Source organism: Solanum tuberosum, unplaced genomic scaffold, assembly GCF_000226075.1.
Source record: "Solanum tuberosum cultivar DM 1-3 516 R44 unplaced genomic scaffold, SolTub_3.0 scf00154, whole genome shotgun sequence".
NCBI classification, from domain to species: Eukaryota; Viridiplantae; Streptophyta; class Magnoliopsida; order Solanales; family Solanaceae; genus Solanum; species Solanum tuberosum.
The window spans coordinates 655,649-667,803 of record NW_006239079.1 but is presented as its reverse complement, the minus strand read 5'-3'; the positions used below and the strand labels follow the sequence as shown (position 1 = coordinate 667,803).

The 12,155-nt window shown below is 31.9% G+C and overlaps 1 protein-coding gene across 2 annotated transcripts; it reads right to left on the bottom strand.

The window, feature by feature from the left end:
* Nucleotides 1-828: 828 nt before the first annotated feature.
* Nucleotides 829-7,395, bottom strand: LOC102604312 (F-box/LRR-repeat protein At3g48880-like). 2 transcript variants are annotated; one of them, XM_006353267.2, is made up of 4 exons: nucleotides 7,053-7,395; nucleotides 4,842-5,030; nucleotides 1,733-2,156; nucleotides 829-1,550 (listed from the first exon to the last, which is right to left on the bottom strand). In XM_006353267.2, exons 3-4 carry the CDS (start codon nucleotides 2,131-2,133, stop codon nucleotides 995-997), a joined length of 957 nt encoding a protein of 318 aa, XP_006353329.1. In that variant the 5' UTR covers nucleotides 2,134-2,156; nucleotides 4,842-5,030; nucleotides 7,053-7,395; the 3' UTR covers nucleotides 829-994. The 2 variants fall into 2 exon arrangements, with proteins under 2 accessions (XP_006353329.1, XP_015166783.1); XM_015311297.1 differs by lacking the exon at nucleotides 4,842-5,030.
* Nucleotides 7,396-12,155: the final 4,760 nt, after the last annotated feature.

Below are 12,155 nucleotides of genomic sequence, written 5' to 3'. Positions count from 1 at the left end.
GTTTTGTAACTCTTTTCCCCTAAAATTAAAAATTAAAGACTCAACCTAAACAACTCGTCAACTTAAATTGAAAATAGCCGGGCATTGTATAATATATATAATCCATCAAAAGATATTCGGCAAAATAATCGAGATAGTAGTGTACCATTGAAAAGAAGTTGCTTCAACTTTTCTCTATTGCTTATGATTTCCTAGCTAAGGTTTGCTATTGCGAATGATCTAATTAAGGCCGCTCATTGAAAAAAGTGGTTTGGTCGTTAATTATCTTTATAATATTTACTCCTAAAATATATGGCAAGAAAAAGCGTTCCAAGATATATAGGAAGAAAAAGAGTCCAGTGTTCTTTTTTTTCAAAAATATTCTTTTGAGGAGAAATAATGTGTTGGGCTGATTAATTTAAAAAGCCCTTTAAGTAACAATTAGTGTATGACCAAACTTTTTTAAAAAAAAATTCACTCACATACTCTCGAAAGTGTTTTCAAAAAGAGCGCTTTTGAAGATCTACTTATTCCGACTTCGAAAGAAACAAATTCTGATACTTTCCAAAAACACTTATTTTCAGAAGTGTTTCGAAGTGCATCTTCTCAAAAAAGTGTTTTTGAGAAGAAAAAAAAGACTTTTTTCAACTGTTGAAGAACAACTTTGCTACTCCCCAAATATACTTATTTTCTCTAAGCTTTAGCAGAACCTCATCCTTTTTTTGTTGTTGAGAAATAAGCTCTTTTCGTCTCCCAAAAGGTTGTCAAACATGCTATAAAATTACGTCTGCCAATACATACGTAAATAGATAATGAATCTACAGTGTACTACGGAAACGGAGAAACAACAAGCATAAAAGAACATAGAAACATGAAGAACATGAAAACCACCCAGTCAAAGAGAATAGACTTACAACACAGAAGTAGCATTAAAAGGTTTTATTGTGTTTCATACACACAAGTTTACACATTATACTGCACCTTCAACTAATGAAGCAAAACATTCTTAAAGTTTTCAAATTGCAAGAGACTTCACCTCATCCACTTTCCAGAGGTCTGCATACTTATACCACCTCATGAACCCTTCATCATTTTGAGTGCGCTGACACATGATGCACGAGTCACTCATGCAGGTTAGGAATTTGTCTAACCTAGACGCTTTTTCCAGAATGGATTCATCAAGCTCGGTCAGAATTTTCATTGGTGCAGGTGGAGGAAGGTCTTCAGTAATTATGCAATGCGATATGTTGAGCACTTTCAACTTTTTTAACCCCTCCAAGAGAATAACCAAAGCATGTTTAGATAACTCTGTACACCTCACACTCAACACTTTCAAGTTTGGAAGAAATGAGACCAGTGCAGATGCAAACAGTATATCGCAGGGAGCCATAATCTTTAGCTCAGAAATTTTTTTGCAACTCCTTCCAATTTTCTCGATGACATATGCAGGTTCTTCTAAACTAGGCATCGTTAGTGATTCAAGATCTTTCCATTCATGAAAAGCACTGCATATTGTTTGCTTTTTTAGTTTTTCCCAAGCAGGCATAACAAGGCGTTTAAGCCGTGGACACCTGAAAAAGAGGAGATTTAATTAGCTGTCCAATTCATTTTCACAGTAATTTTTGCTTCTCCTGTATTAAATATACAATGGAAAATTATATCAGAAGCCTGAACTCTCAAACAATGCTTGCTATACAGTGTCTTGATTGAAGGTATTGTACTATAGAAAGATTAAAGTTTATCAGGGGAATACCTCTTGGCAGTATAAGTCAATTGATTGTCGTCAACATACAAATTATAATGGAAGATCAAGGTCAGTATGTTTCCACGACTAAGGTTCAAGCAAATCTTTAGGATGCGGGTCAATTTTTCACGAGATGGAGTGTCGACATATACATACGGCGGTGCTCTAATTCTGATGAAATTTGACTGCATTACTGACAAGTCCAGTGTTTTCCAGAGACGTTGGTCAGAACAAGCCAATTGCCATGCAGGACAAACTTGAGGAATTACAGAGATCAACTGGAAAAGGTCAAAGGACTGGAATATATTCACCAGCATATCAATATTAAGGTCCTCCCATCTCCTTACAGGAGAATTTCCTTCTTCCATCACAACAGCTTCAATCTTTTCTTGTTTTTGAAATGACATCATAAAAGCTTCAATCTCCTAAGTTCCTGTAGAACCAAGAAAGGTTATTACTTCTCTAGATCCAAGAAGAATATTTGAACTCCTGACATCAAATTGATGTTGCTTATTGTCATTTGTGTTCTTGTGAATTTACTCAGACCATGAAGAATAAAAAGTTTAGCCCGGCAATATAAAGAAACATAGAAGAGAGTACAAATACGTCCGAGGAGTACTATGATGCCCAAAAGTGAAGAAACTAGGAAAATATAACCTGGAACTTAAGTTGGTTGTAGATAACGACAGAGAACTAAGTTCTTGCTGGCATAGCTGACGGAAGTATCACATTTTGAATCAAAATAATCATTACTGAGAGCAAAATCATGCAAAATCAAAGAAAATATTGGAACTCACCCTACACTCCTCATAAACCTAGTGTCGTTATTCTTCGCTAACATGGAGGACGGTCACTTCTACTAAAACCGTCTCTAACTTAACTTGGCCAGTGATCTCAACGATTTCTCATCAAAGGTAAATCAGTATTATCCTACCTTATACGGTATATCCCTCCAACCAAATTTCCACACTTTTTTCTATTGCCTTCCAAATAAAGTAAGGAAATTTAATTCTGAGATTTCGTTACGCTTTTCTCTTAACTTTCTTTTCATTAATTTCTAAGCTCAAATGTACTTCTCTTCTGCATCTTCTTGATACATTTAATGAAGTTTTTTACCTGAACAGAAAAAATATAATCTTAGATTCCTCTTTTTCTTTCACTTACATTTTATAACACAATTTCAAGCATAGTTCTAGCCAGTGTACTGGAAGCCCTTTCTGATTTTCTTAAAACATAAAAAACAAAAGAGGGCCTTAAAGCAAATGCATCTTTACTATAAGAATTGCATATAAACCTAAAAATATATGAATATGTGCAGCAAACTACATTTTTGAATTAGCCAATAGGAAATCATAGACCAAATGCGAAGCCCCATGAATTTCTATAATTCATTCGGGCTAGATTCAAGCTAAAGAATCCAATTTAATTGAACCCAAGCAACATGAGGTGACTTGAGTGCAGAGTAGTTATTGGGATGCTTGGGGATAATTATTATTTCATAAACCATTGAGAGTTGGACTAAAGGGAATACCTAGGATTTTAATTTTTATGTAATGGGAGTTAAATGGAAATGTTAGCAAAGGTGGAAGCTCACAGTATTGATGAAAGTGAACCACATAGGTTAAGATGGGGAAGCAAAGGCTCATTTCACAGTGAAGAATGTTATAGACAACTATGCTCACAAAGTCGAGCACCTGCTAGATGGCCATGGAAGTTAATATGGAAGACCAATCTACCTATGAAGATTAAATGCTTCAGCTGGATCAAACTAAACAATGCTTTACTCTAGACAACCTGAATAGGTAAGGATTGCAGTAGGTCAACAGATGCTATTTTGCAAGAAAACTCAGGAGACAGTCAACCACCTGTTTCTTTACTGCCCATGGGCATATGATTAATGGAACATGTTCCTATGTTTTTTTTAATGTAAGTTGGTGATGCCACAAAGATTAAGAGATGCCAAGATGTATTGGAGTCTACGCACAATTGATAACGCTAGACAAAAATATTTGTGGGTAATAAGAGTTCTTGATAAACATCAATACACCCAAAAATGTTGTGAATATCAGAAATACCAGAAAAAAATTACTGGTAAAGATTCTGGAAACTTACCAATGCAAGAATAGAAAGATTGGTATCTGCTTGAGCAAGGAGGGGGAGAAGCGTGAAAACATGGCGGAGAAGAAAAGCAAGAGGCATGGAAGGTTTTGTGAAATAAAGAGTGTTATTTTAAAAGAGCCTGAATAATATTAAGACTCTGCTACAAGTCAGATTCATTCAGACCTAATAATATCCATTAAGCGGTTTTAAATGAAACAAAAACTAATGCACTTAATGAGTTGAATCTGAATGATTAAGATTCAGATCATACAAACAAATGCACTTAATTGTCTGAATCTGAACAATTCAAATTAAGACCTCCATTAAGTGCAAACAAATGAGGCATGAGTGTGTTTGCCTCTAAAGTGCTAGTTGCCGACTGATTTCCATAAAAAGGGAACAAACATTAGAGTTTTAGCAGCTGATATGAAGCCTACATCAATCTTTTCTCTCATATAAACTACTAATCCTCTATCTATCGAGCTTATATGTTAGATGCCTCAAAATCCAAATTTCTTTTTGAGAAAAGAAAAGACGGAATAACCAAAGCAACATTTGCATTTAACCTATGCAGGTCAAAAAAATGATGTTACAGTTTTTTTGGATAATGATGAGAAGTCTGTAAAAACATCAAAAGAAGCTACATTCTTGATTGCAGGACTCCAATTGAATCGTTATTTAAACAAAATGAATATTCAGTAAATCAAAACCAACCTTGACAAAGAGTTAAACGTTATGACAAGAAAACACACATTTTATCATACCACACTAAATTACGAATAGTTGAAATGAAGGAAACGAAGATATACAAATTTAGAGAACCTTAAATCCAGATCTGTATGTGCAAAAATCAAATAGCCAGAAAAAGGAGAAAAGAATTCCACAAAGTGTACACAGAATTCCTTTAACACCCACAACTACTTTTGGAATCAAGATCCGACATGAGTAAGGAATTAATCAGAAAAACAACCTTAGAGAATGAAAGAAGAAGATAAGACAGAGAGAGATTTAGGAATACCTTTAGATTGTTTATTCACTTCAGTGTGCGCAAAAAAATATTGGGTGAAAATTGTGGGATGTTAGTGAGCTTTGATGAGGAGTAAGAGTCGTATACAAAATCTTGGTCAAATGGAATGGAAATGTCATCCACTTGTAAATTGATTCTGGTCAACAATCTTTAACATTTTTTCCTTTTTTGCTATCCTACCTGTTTTTTTGATAAATGATAAAAAAAATAAAAAATTTAAGTGAGATTTTCTTTTGAGTTAATACCTCTAAACTCCCTAAACTATTCACATATTTCCAGTTTAACACTTAAATTATGGGGTATTGTGGACAGCTGTTGTTAACCCCTGAACTATAGACCACGTGATATGAAGAGTGACAGTCAAAAAGAGTATTTATGTGGACCAAGTACACTGTGTGAGGTCCGTCATTTTCTCAAATTCACCTCATTTAGTGCATTTCTATTACTTGAACGGCAGCTTATGCAAATTGATTACTTAATTTTCTTTCTATAAATATCAAAGTTAAAATTGGCTGGTAAATTCTATCCAATATAGAATTATATTTAATATTTCTCTGTTTTCAAAGAGGATCTTAGTAACAATCGATGGCCTCTTTTTTGAAGACTTAAGAGACGTAGATTCTCTAAATTACTTGACTTTCATATTCCTTCAACTAATCACTCTCGTAAAATTTTCAGATTATACAATCTGTAAATCCTTTGAAGTGTCTAATCAGTAAAGTGACCAACTAAACATTTGATATTGTTGACAAGTCTATGAATTCAAAGAACACGAGACTCTTACTGTTATTTATGATACACACTAAAGTAACATTGAAAGATTATGTAGTACTTGTTATTTAAAAAAATTCTATAGATTTTTTATGTTTGAAGACGATCTTTTACCTTTGCATGTTCAAGCCATTTACCTTGTCTTTCAGTTCCCAGTAAAATGATATAAATGGAAATCAATCAGCTACATCTTTAAAATGAGATTAGAGGAAGTTGTGATAAAAATAATTCTAGTGAACATGCATTCATAATCAGGAAGAGATTTAGCCGTTTAGAAATATGTCAATTGCATCTATTTGAAAATCATCTAATTAGATTTTACGTCAAGATTTAAGTGATACAAATGAAATTTACACAAATCTAATGATGTGTCTGCAAGTATTTGTAACATTTGCATTTATGAAAGGAGAAGAGAAAAAGAACAAGAAATCTACCGAATGGTATCCAAGAGTTCTTATGAGCATTTAAATTTGTTAATGAAAATATATAATTCTTATGTGAGAAATAGGATTTCTACTTTTCTAAAAAAACAAGATAAATGAGTTATATGAGAGTTCTTAAAGTCATACTCTGAACGAAAAGGGCATAAAAATGTCCTAAAGTATTGTAAAGGAGAAAAGGCTCACAACAGTCCACTATTATTTGGACTCAAAATAATTCTATTTCTTTCACATGGTGCACTTTCAGTCATAACCGTTACTATGGTGAACTTTTTAACAGAGACTAAACTTCATATGCTTTTCACGTGTTTCTGATCCTAATATCTAACCTCCATTCTTCTCTTCCCTCTAAACTCAGACCATCTGCAGGCAAACATATACATATAGAACTAAAGATATATGGTAGTCTAGTTTGTAACTTCTTCTCTGTTTGCTTCCACATGACCTGCTCGTGATGAATTTTCAACCGGATCAATCTTAGTGAACTTCTCGAAAGTCTACCTGGTATGAAGGAAAATTTGTTTAAATTGCCTAGAGCTTTTTTTACCGTATTAATTTTCGACGATCCTTTGACTTTTAGATGGTTAACAGGGTCTTCCTAGTCTTCCATAACAACTATTAAATTCTCAATAATCACTTCAAGTTAATTACTTAGTATGTAAATATGTTTCTGGTTGAATGATTGGAAGTTCATTATACCAGCAAGGCTTTCTAGCTGTTGTTAAATGGGTTGAGATTCAATCAACTAGGTAACAATATTAGTACAAGTCAAAAGCTGTAAATTGAGTTGGCTGCGATAAATGGATATAGTATGACTAATTTAGCAGAAAACTAAAATATTTGCATAAAGCTTAGAACTTTCCCCAAAAAAAATCTAAGAATTCAAATTCAAAGCTTCACATAGAAAGTAAATCAAATGAAAAAAATGAAAATTCTGGAGAAAGAAAACTTACCCAGAAGACATAATAGCTTATAACACTATGAAAATTACCTGCTCTGAGAAATATGATAGATCTGAGCCTTAATTGCCATCTTCTTTGAATCAAACCCATCACTTCCTCTTCAGATTTCTCTCCAAGCTGAATTGTGGGTGGCATCTCTTCCTCGAAATCTGTGGTGGCAACCATGATCAGCTGAACCAGAAATCTCCGAGACAACATAGTAGAAAGTAAAATATGTTGTCAGAGAGAGGTGTGATTGAATCTTTCAGTATTTTCCATAGATCTACAGCCATACTTTACTTGGAGAAGATGAAGAGGAGGAGACTACAATAGCTTCCTTCCACAACTGTATGAAATTGAAAATTAATCAACAGAAAAATTTTAACACCTTGTTTTTTTTTTTGTTTTTTTGAATGATTTGAGCAAATATTACAACAATACACTTGTTGATTAATAATAATATATTTTTTCTTTTACTTAGTAATCTAATAATTACTTTTTTTTTCACCCAATCTTATAATTACTCATTTAATATATTTGTAACACATGGGGTATTTATGATTGTACTTTGTCTCGTGTAAGAGTCTTGCGAACCTAAAGTAGAGATTTTTATCATAACATTATACGTGATTTGATTGCTTTGTATTTTAATCAAAATCTGAAATTTAAAATTCTATATTATTGCCTTTCTAAAATGTTTTAAGCATTTATGGAAAAATTCTTAGATACAATATATTTGTATATATATTTATTTTTATAAGAGTTTTATCAATTAGTAATATTTTAACAGAAATAGTGAATCTTTTTATGTTAATAAATTTGTATTTTATGAGGTAAACTTGATTCAAAATAATTTTCTATTGATTGTGATATATTAAAAAATCAAGGTTCTACGTCATGCTCAAGCGTTTACGCAATGAGATAAATTTACTATTAAATATTGTATTTTGGCTACGTGTTGGCACTTAATAAAAAGAAAGAAAGTGGGCAGTAGTAATTAATATTAGGTAAGGTTGGTAAATTAATTTTAATTTGCTAATGTTTAAAGTCTCCACCCTTATGTCTAATTATTTCCCACCGCCTTTCACTTCAATGTATATCACTACATAAGCTTTTGACATACGGAAGAAATAAAGGGTAGTGATGCATCAGTTCTAAACAATAAAATAAAATTAACGTATGCAACTCCTTATCATCTTCTTGTTCTCTATCTATATATATATATATGTTCATATCTTTAGAAAATTGAGAGATGTCCCCCTTTTCAGAATAAGTACGTATATTCTCCATTATTTTGTGTATGAACTATGAAGGGTAGCAAATCATATCTTTAGGCAAAGGGAAACGGGTAGAAGGAGTTTGTAGTAGCTTTAGGAAGGTCGTATTCAAGGTATGTTAAGGCAAAAAATTTTCTCCATATCGCACGAGTCCTAAATATTGCAAATCATCGAATGAGTCATTTTTTTACTATTCTATTGCTAGGAAGACCCTCTGTGAGGGCACTGATCTTATTTCTTGAATTTATCATATTATTAGTGTGTTTGTACTATGTGAAGTATACTCGACGGTTAAAGTTATTTTTTGTAGAATTTCTTATTCCATATATCTATTAGCGAGCTATTGTCCCAAGAATGAAGTTATTTTTCGTAGAATTTCTTATTCCTTATGTCTTTTATTGGTTGTGTCCTCATTGGTCTAGTTATCTTTTTCAGGAGGTAATTATGGCGGCCTCGTCGGCCCTCAATATTCCATTTCCATTATGCTTTAGTTGGTTCACTCGGTCAGGTGAAGCATCGGGTTCTTGTTGCGCCTCCCCTAGTTTGGGGCGTGACAATATTTTTGGTAAATTTAATTTAAAATTCAAACAAACCTAAATTTTCAATAAATTCGAAAATCTTTTCTTTACTTGAAAGAGTATTCCTTAACAAAAATTAATTCTTTTCAATCTTCGACTCTATCTTTTCGACGTCTCTTTTGTTTTTCCTTCATATAGCTAGTTAGACCTAGTACACATGAAGGAGAGGCATCACTATTTTCGTTGAGGTTGTTATTCGAGGCTCTAGTTTGTGTTTATGGTTCATTGAGGATCTCAGTTTTCAAAAGTTGTATTATCACCTAATTGCAACAAAAAATTATTTCTTTAAAAAATCAGCAATAAAGGTCCCTTTTTACCACTAAAATGCTAATTTAATCTTATCTATATATGAATTTGTTGATTGTGTACTGAAAAAATTTAGCATGAATAGTTTGTGAATTGTATATTAATATTTTCTTCTTTTTGTATTATATATGTTCATTAGTTTTGCCATCTATATTGGCTCTCAATTGCTTTGTTTGTGCATTTTGAAGGCATGTAGTTTAACTTTGTTCATTTCGTAATTGAATTTTAATTTTTCATGTTAATTATGAGGTTTATGCAAATTTTAAAGTAGGGCGAGATTTGTTTGATTATTCTTTTCACTAATTTCTTCAATGATTTTAGTAGTTTCGTTATGAAACTCACAAAACGACGATAAAAAAATTAACATGTTTGGACAAGCTTCTAAAAATTGACTTTCATTGTAACTAAAGTATTTTGGTAAATATTTTCTACTTAAGAATTGAAGAATCATGAATTAAGGAATACAATATAGATGCTAATACATTTTGTTGGCTACAAATTGTTTTTTCTCATTATTGTTCATATCTGTAGAAACAATTTCAGGATTTGACACCGTATGAAAGATATAGGTACTACTAAATTGCTTCTCTGTTTTAAGCTATATACTAATTTCTTTCTTTCTTCCTTTACGAATACGTAAGATGAGTTTAGTTCGATATTTACAAGTAAAATAATATTGTCAAAGTGCAACAAAGAGTTCAATTTATAATATGAAAACACAAAAGAGGTCAAGTGACTCCATCATACATAAGCAAATACCCTCAACTATTTAATTTTCGGAAGATCAAACTTGATGTATAAACGAATCTTTGCTGAACGACATCAGATTCAAGCCATAATCAAAATGGTGCTTTGGATGTCCTAAAGACATAATAACAACCATGTGAATCATGTCTGCAACTCATAAGCACTTCTTCATCCGAAAACATATATTTTGGTATGACTGATTTAAGATGGATACCTTGTATAATAAATAATGTAGTCTAAGATTCATTGACATAGTCTTTCATTACCCAAAACTTAAAAATGTCCTTCCTATCAGACATATAATGAGAATAAGCACAAAACATTCCTCCCAATTTTGAAACACCCCATCCGAACAAGTTAGAGACAATCAAGTACATTAACTCTGACAACGATATCTCTCTGTTACACCTCGTCTGAAATACTAAATGACATCATAGAGTATTTTGTTAATGAACCAATAAGACAATGAAATGCCCCGTGGACAAATACCAAATAGTTAGTAGATGTGAGCATATGTTGAAGGTCAATAGGATGTTTATCTGTTAATCTCCAAGAACCACTATTCAATGCGAGAATTTTACTACATGATTTGTTATCAATCTTAAGGATCTTATAGTCATTACTAGTTAAGTCATATCCCATCCCCAAGTACAATAGTCCCTTCGAAAAATTTTGAATGGGGGAGGGCTATTGATTCTCTTGTGTACAATTTCCATAGTAAAGGTAGGAAGTGTACTATAAAGTTATAAAACCTTATAAGCGTCAAGCCATGGTAACAAAATTATAATGTGTGATGTCATGATTTACTATTAGAAGGACAATCAAGTTTATATACTTGCTCAACCTGTTGAACTGACGATAAAGAAGAACAATACAAGGAAAATTCCTCGTATTTAAGGTATCATTGGTTAACAAGGACTTTTTGAGAATTCTTGTCATTCCTCGCATGATTGAGATGCTTCATCGAAAAGCTAAGTAAGGTTCAAAAATTAATATCATCCATAACTTTGAACACATTTGAATCGTAGAAGTGACCACATAGATAGCCTGCTCAGGATGACCGTAGCCACATCAACATCCATCTATTCTTTGTTTTCTTTAATTTGAATGTTTTGCAACTTGAAATTAAAAATTGAAGATTTAACCTAAACAACTCGTCAACTTAAACTAAAAATAGTCGATAGCGGTATATATATATATATATAAAAAAAAATCCATCAAAAGGTATTTGACAGAATAGTCGAGATAGTGGTGTACATTTGAAAGAAGTTGCTTAAACTTTTCTCTATTTCTTATGATTTCCTAGCTAGGAATTTGTTATTACAAATTATTTAATTAAGACCGTTATTGAAAAAAGTGATCTGGTCGTTAATTATTTAATTATCTTTATAATATTGACTCCTAAAATATATGGCAAGAAAAAGAGTTCTAAAATATATAGGAAGAAAAATAGTCCAGTGTTCTTTTTTTTTTTATAAAAAAAGTCATTTTACATAAACAATAAGATATAATATATTAATCGGAAAAGGGTCAAGACTACCCTGACCTATTGGAAAAGGTTCAAAACTATCCTTCATCCGCCTTTTGGTCTAAAAATATCCTTCACTTTTGGAGTAATTTCCCTGGATAGTCACCCATGTTTGGAAAATTACCTAGAAATATCACTTATGTTTGTTTTAGAACCACAATATCATTGAACTTTACCTCTTTTCCTCAAAATATACTTGACACAAAAAAAATATTATCTCTCTCCTAATAGGATGCCATGTCACATTATTCATTTTTTATTATTAACATTTTTTTAATTCCTTTTATATTATTAACATTTTTTGAAAATTCTTTAAAAACATTATATCATTTGTAGTTTGACAATATGGTTACCTTATTACTCTAATGAATTAAAATATCAACAAAAAGGGAGTCCGAATTTAAAAGGGTCATTTTTTTTCTTCAAAAAACAAAAAAGGCACATAAAAAAAAAATTAACCAAAAGGGAAAAATCCCTACTGACGGATCGATTTTCTTCTGTTAAAAATTGACGTCGTTCCGTAAAAAGAAATAAAAACCGCTGCATTTGGCAGCGATTTTTTCAAAAAAAATAAATCATTATTTCTTTAAAATCGCTGCTTTAGCAGCGTTTTTATAAATAAATAAAAATTAAAAGTGAAATCGCTGCTATAGCAGCGATTTTTTGTTAAGGAATTAAAAAAAACATAAAGAACAAGTTTTAAATTACATAAATTTC